General features: G+C 36.5%; 1 protein-coding gene and 1 long non-coding RNA gene across 3 annotated transcripts in view; one reads left to right on the top strand and one right to left on the bottom strand.

The window, feature by feature from the left end:
• Nucleotides 1-4,278: 4,278 nt before the first annotated feature.
• LOC131429639 (uncharacterized) lies at nt 4,279-4,802 on the bottom strand. The gene is made up of 3 exons (XR_009229445.1): nt 4,731-4,802; nt 4,582-4,677; nt 4,279-4,497 (listed from the first exon to the last, which is right to left on the bottom strand). It is a non-coding gene; the product is annotated as an uncharacterized LOC131429639 (long non-coding RNA).
• A 3,657-nt stretch (nt 4,803-8,459) lies between these two features.
• The window catches only part of LOC131432898 (E3 ubiquitin-protein ligase KCMF1), a 32,447-nt gene continuing 26,627 nt past the window's right edge, over nt 8,460-14,279 (top strand). Inside the window, exons 1-2 of one of the 2 annotated variants that reach the window (XM_058599474.1) lie at nt 8,460-8,742; nt 8,831-9,157. In XM_058599474.1, coding sequence (XP_058455457.1) covers nt 9,142-9,157 — 16 coding nt within the window. In that variant the 5' untranslated portion in view covers nt 8,460-8,742; nt 8,831-9,141. Of the gene's footprint in view, nt 9,158-14,279 lie in introns of both variants that reach the window. The other variant, XM_058599473.1, reaches the window with a different exon arrangement.

Here is a 14,279-nt window from a genome sequence, read left to right as displayed (position 1 = left end):
GTCAAATTCGATATTACCGAGACTCAGCAATATTATATTGTCGCTGCAGCACTAATCTGCAATTCGCTGGACAGTCCAGCGCAGCGACGTTGCCGAGCGACGTCAGTTGAACTGCCAGTTCCTATACATCAACTGATAGAATCATGTTATCTTATACATATTTTGTTGTCTTGTTTATGAACCACGTGCTTCAACATAAATGAATACATTGTCTTGCCTCCACTATCGAAGCACATAACGATGGAATATTACTTTCTGTATACGCTTAAAGTTGATAATGTATGTTTGGGAATCAATGGGTTTGACACTAAACGTTACAAGGGAGTGAATTTTTAGTGCAATTATAAATGATTAATATATCGCATGGCAGTCTACATACCATTGGGGCACGGTGAACTTCGCTGGAGCAACATAATCAGGCGAGAGAGACGTCGCTTCCGATTTTTATCTGCATGCACAATATTTTACCGAGATGATTACCGAGTACTCGGCGGTGCAAATCTCAAAACGGGACAAATCTCAAAACGGTGCAAACATTTTTCGAGATTCAACGAAAAAAAGTGTGTAGTATTATTGCATCGAGCTTATTAGTATAGAGTCAAATGAAGTAAAATCGCAGATAACAGATATACAGGCTCACATATGAATTAGGTATAAAATTTTCTCAAACAGCGTGGCGAGCACTTGCACGATCGACATGACCCGCTTGTGAGGAATTCTGGCAACCGTCAGAAGGATGGCTGCATTCCGGCAGCTGTCAAAATGGTCCAGGCGAAATTGAGTCATTATCTCGCCGTACGTGTCTTGTTTATTTCCCTCCTCTTTCTTTTTTCTTTTGTCGTGAATACGACTTACTTTACTATGGGGTGCCTTTTCAAAATTTACCCTCTGAGAGAGTGATAAGTTTTTGATCGTGAATATCTCTTGTTGTATCTACCGAATCAACATAATTTTTGCTACATGCCATCGGAAATAGGATCACAATTCTATGATAAAATATTCAGTTGTGTGACATAATCTCAAATAGTTCAAAATTAAACTTTTCTGAAATGTTTGGTATAAACGAGTATCAAAGAGGATAATTCATAAGGCGCGTTTGCCTTTGTCGTATTTTGAAAGCTCATAGCTCAGTGATCTGTGAAAGGATTTATATAATCTAACTACCAATAGAATCGAAATTTTTCAACTTAAGCATGTAATGAAAAAGCATTGAAGTATTTTAATGGTACACTATTGAAAAACCTGTCTCATTTGACCCATGTCAACACCAGCCAATCAGAACGCGTTCTGAGGAAGAGAACTAAATATCTGCTGCTGTACAACAAATCGTTCGGGAAAATGTTCCGAACAGTGTTTGGTCAATTTGGTCCTTCTGAAAGGCAGGAATGAATCCCGTACAGCATCCGGATAGTTTTTTTTTCAATGAAATGCAAATCCGAAATGAAATAATCGAAATTTAAATTCTATATGCGGCTATTTTTATAGCCGTTAGGATCGCCCATTACTGAAATAGCTATAAACGAAATCAGGTTAAAACAAACCTCTCAACAAAAAATTGGATCAGTTTGGATTCTATCGCCACTGCGAGCAGATGTATTTAGGGTCGTTTGCAAAGCTAGTTTCGCTTCCGACAAGAGCGATTACGTCACAGTTGCCAGTCATTTGCATTGGTGAAAAAACAACGAAAAGAGGACAACGGTGGAGAGCATCACACAAAATCAGCCGTTCTAATGGCTCTAAATGTTTTCTAAAGAACTATTAGGATTTGTTGTTCGCAAATCGAAGGGAAATATCCTCAGTTTAGTGCAAATCTAGAACAGTTTGGTTAGATTTGTGCACTTTTCGCTGTGTGAAATTCACAGTAATCGAGATCAAGTGAAGCTTTCTTTGTTTTTGCGAAAAATGTGAAAAAGGGGAATGCTTGCATAATTCATACAATTGATCAACTAATTGATATTCGGAAGTGTTAAGAACATGTCAGTTGTTTTCGTATTCACGACATCCAGTTATGTCTTTGACATTACCCACCCGCCTTTTTTTTATTCGACTTCATTTGATATTCGTCAATCCCGCATGTACGTACAATAAACAAATCTTGAGACGAGGTAAATGAGATTGTAATATGGGTATGTTTGGTAGTGAGAAAGCAATGTTATTGGCAATAACATTTTCCATGATTAGTATATATGAAGGGCAATAACTCATTGCCTTTCATATGTATCTTATATTGAAAAAATAAAACTAAGACGCTTAAAATGTAGAACCGATTCAAAACGGTTCTGCCAATCTTGTATGGCAAGAATCCGACAGAAAAAAACCGTTAATAACCGTTAGGCGAAATTCTCTGCCGGAAACGGTTGTTGCATTGTTGCCAGACTTTTGCCGGAACTCTGGCATAAATCCGGCAAAAATGGCTGGCAGATATAGCCAGCCGTCTGGGGGAAAATCTGCCCGCCGCGTACAAGTGGGGAGGTGCCACCAAATACAAATTATAATACGGAATTCTCCTACAAATTTTCGGGGAAATTCATCAACTGTTGATGAAACTGGTACCACTGAAAATCGTTATCCTACTTAACCGTAGAAACAGGTTTTGCTGTTAGGGATTGTGTTTATTTTTTGATCAAAGTAATATGAAATATTATCAAATAAAGTCTACAAAACGAAACATCTACTACTAATTGTGGAAGCAAATACAAATAATTATTTTGAATTTGGTGGAAGCTAGCTTTATCCATCCATACCTCAATTTAATCTGTGTCTAGTAAAGTGTTTTTTCAGAACGGCCCACCACAGCCATGTTCAAATTCAAGCTACAATATCCACAACTACGGACGTGTAATATCGAATATTTATTGGAAAATGATGTTTTATTAACTTTCGATCAATGAGTGTTGTAAAGCGCATTATGCACGAACGCAATATCAAATTGGAATTCGTTTTAGAAAGGAAATATGCAATTCGTTTAGTAAGTTTTGATTTCCGGAGTTAAAATGCTTTTTGGTCAGCATTCGTGAAGAATTTAGTTAGGACCTAGGACAGGACCAGACAACTGGCTTCTTTTTCCAGAAAAATATTTCTCTTCTTATTCCGGTTGCTCCCTGCTGTAAATAATAAATGCCTCGCGATCACTGTTGTCAGTAGAGATAATTATTCATTCTGAAAACTTTCTCCTCTTATAACATGCAATTATTTATCCTTTGAAAACACTTAGACAAATGTTATATCGGTCAAAAATATAGCTCTGGATTCATTTTGATCAGATGTTTGTTTTGAAGAAAACGTTTAGTTGAAACAGCTTAATAAAATTTTTCTAAAACACTCAATTTTGGGTAATTAATTTTTGCAGCTTTATTAACTAAAGTATTCAACATATTCTATTTGTGAAAAATAATAACATACAGAAGTATCCAAAGATTGGGTGCTATTCTCAACCAACATAATCAATATTCTCGTCCATATCACACTTCGTGATTTCAGGCTTTCTCTTTGTATCATCCAGTGATTGTTAAATGTACTCGTATATATTTCGCATTGACAGGATTTAAAAACAAATTGAACTTAAATCCTATTGAAATCAATAATTTTGAAAAGATGACCCGAATACTAAAATATCCAATATCAAGCTACATTGTTACCGACGATACTGACAACACTTTTTCTACCACCCTGCAGTAATCTTGATTTCAACAACTTGTACTTGCTTATGTCAATTTCAACCAATCACGAGCTGGTCCGAAATTGGTCCTAAAAGTGGATTAACAATTGTCAGGTCCTGTCCTAGGTTAGGACTAGTAATTATATTAATCATGAAAAGGCTAAGCATTCATTATCCAATAATTAAATGTGGTGAGAGGGTATAATTTTTCTTCTTATAACCAAAGTTTCTATGCTATTCTAACATTGTGTGGCCTAAACTATAAAGATTCAGACAAACATTAATACTTGATAAAGTATAGTTGTATGAAGTAATTTAAGTAAATTAAATATGATTCGTACTAGTTTTTTGAATATGATCACATAGAGACTTTTTAGGTTGAGGTAAAATTCATAACAAATGTATCAGTATTTAATACAGATATGTATTGACTATACATTGATTCGTCTCCAAACATTTTTGATTCAACGGTAGAAATTATGATTCAATTATAAACTTTGATTAAAATAAATGTTTAAACAGCATTTGCGTTAGCTAGAGGATAAAGAAGTATTAGGTACTTTGCAAAACTGGATTCCAGACACAAATTCATTTATTATGACACGCATTTGAGACTGCCAAATTATAAAACGATATCAGGATCCTTATCCAATTCTCAGAGTCATTTTGTTTGAACAGCATTCATGTTATGCATCCACATATCAGAGTTTCATTAGAGACTCTAAGAATTTATGTCATTTTTGATTCCATATTGTCCTTGTACACAAACGGAAATGGCTTGACTTGATGAATCATAGAATGCATTAATTTATGATTCTTTTAGAACTGTTAATTGGTGTCTGAAAAAACGGAAGGATTTATAAATTATTAATACTGCGGACAGAAAGCTCGGTGGAAACTGGAGATATTATATTCTGTTGTACCTATCGAAAGTGTAGATATTCATATTCACGAACATACAATTCAGGTGACAAAATTTCGTCCAAACTGCGTATTATCGATCTAGCAATGTTTTCGGGCTTTAAAAATTTAAAAAGGTTAACAATTTCTTAACATTTTTGTAAATAAATACCCATTTTATTGGATGTCTTCAAAACGAGACATATTTCGTAGGCTTGAATCTGGACGATTGTTTATATGAAATTTTCACTTGTCAAAGATTAATGTAGGAATTGGCTAGGCTAACTTGTTCATTTCGCGAACAAAACATTTGCGATCTGTTTGTATGGCACCTAGGGGTATTATTATTTGTATTTGGTGCCACCACGATTCGGGCGGAGCTTTCACATGAGCCACAGTTTTGGGTGCAACAGTCACTTAACGCTTGATTTTTGTTTTGCTGTTGGTTAAAATGACAAGTTTATTTTTGTTTTATTCCGATCGAATTCTCGAGTGAATCATGCGACATGGGAACAAAGTTGTCTTAAACACTCAGGGTAATCGTGTGATAAGTTTAAAATTGTTGTAGTTTGAATATATCTAAAACAGGCAGGAAAATTTTGTTATCGTTCCGGAACGTAGTGGAACGTTTTGAAAGATCGCGGCAAACAGTCGACTATAAGTGGCGCTTAGAGTAAATTCAGCAGCTAGAAGTTGTATATGGAAGATCTATAATAGAGCAGAAACTTGAACAAACGTATTCCCAGCAAGCCGTTCTAGTTTTATTTATTCGACCAGTTCTTCTGTCAAATTTAAAACTGGTCTACGATGCCGTTCTATTTTTTTTTGTATATTAGAAACACGAGTAAAGCAGTGCTGGCGCTACCAATTTTTCGTGTTATAAAATTCAAATTAAAGTTATGCATCTAGAACTAGACCACTACTGAATATACCCTTAGCTAGAGTGCCTATAACCTTAAATAAAATAAACCTAGATTCCCCAGTGTAATAGTACCGTAGTTGAGAAACCCGTGACACCAAAAGCGCCGTCTGGTGCAGAATGGGTGCGTAAATGCTCCTAAAATGCATGCATAAAGTTGCCTGCGCATTTAACACAACCGCAGTAGCTAATGGAAAAAAGTGCACCCGTTTCTCACTAGAGGTGCTGTTAGTGTCACCGTACAGTGAGAAATCTATGTTTACTTAATTTATGCTATAACCAAAGTGACGACACCTGTTCGTTTGGAATGACAGCTTTGTTTCAAACGAGCTAACGACCTGTCAAATACAATGTAAAGCTAACGAAACTACCAACATTTCGAATTAAATGTTTTGAACTGTTGCCAACATTTCGGATAATATGTCGTCATTCTGGTTATAGGCACTCTACCCTTAAGGTTGTTATAACAAATACAAATTATAATACGGAGTACTTCGACAAATTTTCAAGGACACATTTTGCATCGTGCGGTATACTGTCATGATACCAAATACAAATAATAATACCCCTAAGTCCCATATAAACGAATCGCCAATGTTTGGTTCACAGCATGAACAAGTAAGCCTAGCAAATATCTCCCTTTCGTTGCGATAGTCTGAAAATGTGAAATGAGATCGTTTCTGGCAACGCTTTATGCTAGTTGCTACGGTGCAAAACAAACTTGTTTGTTTATCGTTGCTGTATTAAACAGCAACAATCAGACTAAATATCGCCGGCTAATAAACCGAGAAGCTTCCGAAATGGTAAGAAGTTGCTTAGTAGAGGGATGTGACACACGAATAGGGTCGTCCGAAATATCGCTTCATAGTTTTCCTAAGGACAAAATATGTAAGTAATATGTTTACATATATTTCACTATAATAAACAGTAACTATAGTGAACTTGTGCTTACCCTTCAGTGTTGCTAGTTTTATAGGAAATTCGTTAAAGTACATTGTCACTCTGACAGTGTATCATGACAATGTACCGCACGATGCAAAATGTGTCCTTGAAAATTTGTCGGAGTACTCCGTATTATAATTTGTATTTGATGATACACTGTCAGAGTGACAATGTACTTTAACGAGTTTTCTATAAAACTAGCAACACTGAAGGGTAAGAACAAATTCACCATAGTTACTGTTTATTGTAGTGAAAAATAAATAAACAAACCGTTTTTATCTGATAATCAAGATCACAAGCGAAATGTAAGTTAAACAATAATCTAGAATGGTTAAGCCACCATGAATATACTACTAGCTGAATTGATATTTGTAGATTCGTGGGTGTTTGTGTTCATTTTTTATCTTTTGTGCTAGTGCCGGTGATATTAAAACTGATTGTTGCGGTTTAATACAGCAACGATAAACATAAACAAACAAGTTAGTTTTGCACCGTAGTAACTAGCATAAAGCGTTGCCAGAAACGATCTCATTCCACATTTTCAAACTATCGCAATGAAAGGGAGTAATTTGCTAGGCTTACTTGTTCAGGCTGTGAACCAAAAGCGGCCCTTACACGAGCATTAAAAATGTCATTTTAAATGATGTCATTTAAATGATGTAATTCAAATTTGTTTGAAATTTCGTCATAAGTGCACCACTACACGTTCATTAAAATGATATTTTTTTTTACTAATGACATTTTTAATGACTCGTGTAAGGGCCGCTAAACATTGGCGGTTCATTTGTATGGGACTTAGGGGTATTATCGATTAATAACTCAGATTAGAGTAATTTTTAATCGATCAATTTGAAACCAATATTCGATTATTAAGCTAATCGAATAGTTTGAAAAATTCAATAACAATAATCGAATAATTATTCGAATAATGACCCATATAATCGATTAAAATTCAATCGAATGGTTTAAAAATTATACTCGATTAATCAGAGTAATTAAAAAAATCTGACATCCCTGGTGGTGCTAGTGCCCGCTTGTGAGGAATTCTGGCAACCGTCAGAAGGCTGGCTGCATTCCGGCCAGCGCTGCCAACTATACCGATTTCTCGGTATTTATACCGATTTTTGGACTCGATACAGGAATACAGATATGCTCTCTCAAAATACCGATATTTCAAATTTCATACAGATAAATACCGATTTTCAGTTTTTGTGTTCGATTCCATAGGGGTTAAACCAGGTCGGGCGACCTTTATTTTTTTTTTGGTCGCAAAATCAGTTAAATCGATGTTTGATTTTTCGAGGAAGATATTGTACAGATAGATTTTTCCGCCAAATACAGATTTTTGGAAAAAACAGTTGACATCACTGATTCCGGCAGCTGTCAACATTGTCCAGGCGAAATCACGTCATTGCCTCGCCGCACGTGTCTTGTTTATTTCTCTCTTCCGTCTTTTTCTTTTTATTATTCGACTTCATTTGATATTCGTAAATCCCGCATGTCTATACAAAAAACGAATCTTGAGACGAGGTAAATGAGATTGAAATATGGGTATGTTTGGTAGTGAGAAAGCAATGTTATTGGCAATAACATTTTATATAATTAGTTAGATGAAGGGCAATAACTGATTGTCTTTTATATGTACTTTTAATTGAAAAAATAAAACCGAAACGCTAAAAATGTAGAACCGATTCAAAACGGTTCTGCCAATCTTGAAAGGCAAGAATCCGACAGAAACAGAACCGATAAAAACCGCTAGGCTAAATTCTCTGCCGAAAACGGTTGTTGCATTGTTGCCAGACTTTTGCCGGTATTCTGGCAGAACTCCGGCAAAAATGGCTGGCAGACATAGTTAGCCTCTGGGGGGAAATCTGCCCTACGCGTACAAGTGGGTGTTACCTTTTTCGAAAACATTTTGTACTAAAGTGTTCCTTGGCATTCTATATACTAAAATAGAAGTAACCCTGAAATTTATCATGAAGATGTCAGAAAATTTCCTCTCAGTCGATGCAGTTATGACAGCTGTGCTTGTGTAAGTGCAAACGCACCATTTTTGTCGTACTTCTTGAGATGATTATTCATTGCGAACGGAGAACATCATCGTGGACTGACTGTGGAATGTCTTTTCGTCGTGTAAATTTGTAATTTTTCAGTTTATTGCATTATATATTTCCAACAAAAAAGTGACTGTTTCATCAAGAATATTGCTGGAGTTCAAATTATCGACATCAAAACAAAAAACTGTCTTTTCCTGTCTTCTCGGCCAGTCGTGACAAAAAGAAGGAAAATTTGCAAACGCGATTATGTGATTGCTTAGTTGCTGGTGAGCTGTGTGTGTGAGAGAGGAACTTGATTCTTTTCTCACTCATCGACGTCCGTTTTCCGTTTTCTTCTATTTGTCGGAAAAGTAGCGAGGAAAAAAACCATCGTGGACAGTCGCATATCGAAAACGGGTGAAAATTTGTGGTGTGATTGACTGCACCAGTGGGCGGATTCGAATATAAAAGTAAATTGTCGAGTTCCAACAAAATTTTATTCTGAAAAGCTCGACGGAAGCGCATTTTGGATACACCATAAAATACTTCGAGGGAAATAAGAGCAGCGTACGGCTAAAAGAAGAAGCAGCAAACAGTGTTCCGTCCGTATCTTGAACACGGCCAGTGTACGTACGTGTGGTACAACCGTGTGTGTATTTGTACTCGCGGCCTCGAATTGAAAAATAATGAGTCGCCATGAAGGTAAAGAAAGAGGTCTTATTATTTTTGTATATTAACTACATCTTCAATGCAAACATTATCCATACTTATTTGTATATCTTTTGCAACTTAGGACTGATTGATTCTTTAAATCTGCAACGATTTACTTGTTTTATATTTTTTGAATCGAATAAAATTGCACAAAAAATAAACTGGTAACCGTCTGAGTGATTGTTCGGAATTGGTTCTTTGTGAGCTAAATTTAGAACGAGTAATAGTCAATACTCGGCTCGATTGCAGAATAAAAAATCTATGGTAATACAGTGGATGCTCTACAGTGCTCTTTCGTTACTATGTACCTAATTTGTCAAAGTAATTGAAACCACAATTTCTATGAGCATGGTTGGATCATTTGGATATGTCAAATTTGGAATAAGATTACTAGTTAAGCTATCCAACATTGTTTTTAAAAACGAAAACAATATGAAGTTTATTGTATGGAAAATGAACTATCTTCTTGTTCTTCAAGATGTTCCAGCGGTGAGGTAATAATTCTCTACATCCACTCTTCTCTAGCTCAAAATCAATTGCGTACAAATCTGTTTTATGAAAATGTTTTTCGCATTCCAATATTGGTGATCGTTAAGAAGAGAAATTGGTGTGAATCTAATTCAAGAATTTTCAATCACCCCAAGTATTTCCGCATCTGAAGCTTGAAGATAATGTTACTGAATTAAGTTGCTTTAGCTAGTAGCTAACCCAACCTGTCTATTGAGACAGTTTTGAAGATTTGTTGCATGAATATTTAAAAAATAGGCTCGAAATCTTCTACACCCTTCACCCAGTAATACTGGAATCTGAAGTCGATTTTTCACATATAATTTTAATCTCTTCGATCAATTTAGTTATCTCTGGAAAACGTTATAAAAATATAAGCGGTGTTTTTGACTATTTCCGGAAACTAGGTAATGGTATAGAAAAATTCCATTCTTTTAACTATCAACTAACAAGACTACTTGGAATAGTTTTAGCTCAGCTTCGAAGATTTTTTATGATCCTAGCATCACCTCTATAAACGACGGTTCCAAATTTTTAACACTCGTCTGCCTATAACGTCAGAAGTCGGTTTCGGATAAAATTTCACAGTCCCCTATGGAGTCATAAGACCTATCATTTCAATCTAAGTTTATGCCAATCAATAGAGTCATGGTACTTACGTACTAACACTATTCTAACAAAGGCATAGTAACTAGCTTTCAGTGGATCGGGTAAACGAGCCGCTTACAGGTTGGTATGCAGGAAGCCGCTACTTCCGATTGGTCTTAAGTCGATTCGGATTGCATAATCTCGGCGGCTTTGCGTGACAGAAGTTGTGTTTTTTCGTAATGAGAACAAATTTGCAATACAAATAATGCGAGTTCGCTCTTAACTACGGGAGAAGCTCCTAATTTTGTAGTCCGGGCAAATGGGTGGCTTTTAGGTTTGCTTGCAGAAGGTCGCCGCTCTGGATGCTAGTCGGCAGTCGACTCAGTCGGTGGCTTTTGATCGCCTAACCTTTTTGGCTTCACTCATGTGGCTGCACCGTATGCATTTCAAAATTGTTTTTCGAATTACTCAGTTTATCCAAACTCGCATTTCAATCAGACCCACACGACCCTTACTCTGGCGTGTTTCATGTGAGACTGAAGCAAACGCTTCTTATTTGAATAGCCAATTCAAATTCGCCTCTAAGCTGATGCACTTTTTTTGTAACATTTTTTACCTTTTTGACGTTTTGGGCGTAAACGAGTGACGACTGACTACTTATCACCGCAGATTTTGACCATTTAGAAATTTTTTGGTTTGTGCAATAAGCACATATTTCATTTTCACTTTTTTCACGTTATGCCTACGGCTCATCAGTGCTTAAAGCAGTTCAAATTAAACTACCATCTCCTCCTAGCAGTTCAATTAAAACCAAGACAAAGTTTACACTATGTATGTCACATTTTATGGAGGTGCAATATTCTTTCTGACGTCTCAGGCGTGAACGAGTGACGACCTACTATTGATCGCCACAGAATTTGGACATTTAGGGGCAAATAGTTTCGAAAATTATGCAATATTTTTGTAATAGCAACGCGAAAACTCGGATTGAATGCACCTATTTTCAGCTCTCTCTTAAAATCAATCTATCGAACAGAGACAGAGCTCACTCTTACTAGTACCTTTCGTATATGAGCTGACTACTGGAGTTGAGATGAATATCTGTTCGTCGTTCGTGTAAGTAGGACCGTAGTACTAGCCATGCAATGATTCTGTACGCTATAAATCGGCTGCGAAGTTTGTTGAAACTTAAAAGGCCAAATTCTACAAAAAAGAATGTAATGCAAAGACTGCTTTGCTCGTCGAGAAACACATCAAGATCTTTGACGCATACCGATTTGATAATCAGGATCAAGATCCGTATAGATAACGTTCGTATGCAACCCGTCTGACATCATTGCGTTCATCACGTGAGATGTAAAGAATACGAGGTTAGTAGCTGTGAAGCGCTTCGGCATGAACCGGCGTTGAGTATCACCGATGTTCTGCATGCAATGATTTAAAATTCGAGTCAGTATTACTTTCCCGAACAGTTAAGGAGTAGCGCTAAGAGAAGTGATACTACGATCATGAAGTAAACGTTTCGTCTCGAGTGTGATGTGTAGTTAAGGATGATGTCGAATATATTTCACTAGAGATAAGTTAAATTACCGTGACACCGTGGTTGATTTGGTTTTCTGTGTGATGTCATGCACCTAACCGTAGCCTTCTCCGAGGCTCGAAAGGACTCGAGTGTCCTAGGTAAAATGGCGAAACGCAAAATACAGAGAACGACACAGGAATCAATCCGGGAGCACGCTCAGCCAACGGCAGATTCCCTGCACCTGAAGCGTAGGATCGCCTTTTCGTAGGATCTTTCTGCTATGCAAGTTTAGTGGTTGTCGTTTGCAGGAAAGTATGAAAAAACTAAAAATTTCATTTGGCAGCTTTTCGATGTATGGTTTTGCTTCGACTAAATAGATGTTTTATCCGCCATTTCTTTGACATACTGATTATCTCAAAACAGTAACTTTATGGACATTTCAAGAAGCATAATGCATCATTGTTGTGGGATAAAATGTCTTTTATTGTGTGTCATGCCACTGATTTGTTATGAGACATATTTTACGGCTGCTGGGACATTATGTCTGAGGCGAGCGAAAAAAACTAAGAATGTGGCCGCTTTGGAAAATGTGTTTATATAAATCAATTCTCATCTTTTCTATTGGAGTCATTGAAAATTATGTTCCTCATCCGTATTGCAATGAAATACTTACATTCTCGAGGAAAATATATCAATACACTTGGAAATATCTCAATGTTTTCTTAAGGGGGGCATATTATAACACTTTACCCTACTCCAGACCCGCGGACCCACACGAACCGAAAGATGCGGCCAACATGGATAGTCGCCAGCTGGAAGCTGAATACTCGAGAATCCGCTACCCCGATGCTACATTACATAATGATACTATTCTAGTTTTAAGTTAGTCGTAATTAAGATTAGTAAATACCCTTGGCATCTTAGAGCTTAAGCAGTGTGCCTTAAAATTATATTATAATATTGAAGTACTCCAGAAGTGTCGTTAATAAAACATACCCGCGCATCACCTATTCATTGACTTCCAAGCGGCATACGACACAATCGATCGAGAACAGTTACGGTATATTATGCAGGAATACGCATAAACTGACGCGATCGTCAAAACAACGATGAATATAGTGATGTGCTACGTCTGAGTATCTTGATAATGTGATACAAAACATTGAGAAGATGATGGAAACGTACATCGGTTTGAAAGCCGTACTCCTAGTACACTACCAGATATCACTATTGAAGTTTTCTAAAAATGTTTAATATGAACAAGCATTAAGGTGCCTTTTAAAACAGGCGCAATTTTCCAACCACATGAAATGAATAAATTATCGCTCAAAGTGTACACTGCTGAAAATCAACACTTTCTAATGCGTTTCTATAAATACAATTCATGTTTCTAGGCGCACTAAGAAATCAATTACGCTTCATTTGTGCTTTAAAAATAAATTTGAAGTGTGTCGTCATATGACAAGTGTGAGTGACATTTGAATTATATGTGTGGGCATGTTGATTTCGAAATATTCGAACATAAAATTAAGTGTGTAACTTTATGACATAAATCAATGCCATAACATCAGTTCGCTTTCACATCTCATCCAACTCAGTCGATAAAACAAAACCGCTTACGTTCTGGACAGAAAAAACCAAGTACAGTATTGTGTATTGAACAATAGAACGACCTCGAAATGAGTGAACCAAACGAACAAAAGCTAACGCCGACACGAAAGAATACAATTGTTGTTGACTTCAGGCAGCGCATAATTCGACCTTCGATACAAGAACTTTAAGGTTTGCTTAAAGAGCAAATGCATCTTGACATTAAACGTGTGCATTTACTTCAATGCAATAAGACAAATAATGTTTTTTACATCCAGTTTTATAAAGAGTTGGATGCAATTCAATTCGCAAAAGACTATAACAATGTGCACTACGTGGAGCATGAAAATATCAAGTACAACATTCCAGTATATATGGAAGATAGTGCTATAGAAGTGCGTGTGCATGAACTTCCCTCAAACGTCACCGTTTCATATATGCGCAAAACTATGTCCCAATGCGGAGAGATTCTCTCTACCAAAAAAGAAAAGTGGAAGAATTTTTTCCCCGGTATTCTAAATGGCGTACGTTTGTTACGCATGCACTTGAAGAGGCCTATACATTCTTATGTGACTTTCGGTCAAGATACAAGATTTAAAAAATCGACTCAATCGGCCACGTCAAGCTTGTACGCAAATAGGCCTGAATAAAAATATCTTTCAAATAAAAAAAATAATGCCATAACATGTTAGTTTAAAATGTCACCATAGTGATGTATATATGTCATCCCAATAATTATTATGTTCGACAGTTGCGGTAATAATAAATGTCAAGCAAAGCAAAGTCTTGGCATTACATTCCTTTTGTGGAATTTTGCCTTTCTGTTTCAACAGACTTCGCAGCCGATTCCTAGCGTACAGAATCATTGCATGGCTAATACTACGATCCTACTGACACTAAGAATCC

Source organism: Malaya genurostris, chromosome 2, assembly GCF_030247185.1.
Source record: "Malaya genurostris strain Urasoe2022 chromosome 2, Malgen_1.1, whole genome shotgun sequence".
Taxonomy (NCBI): domain Eukaryota; kingdom Metazoa; phylum Arthropoda; class Insecta; order Diptera; family Culicidae; genus Malaya; species Malaya genurostris.
Note: the sequence above shows the minus strand (reverse complement) of the source record. Positions and strands in the feature narration are given on the sequence as shown.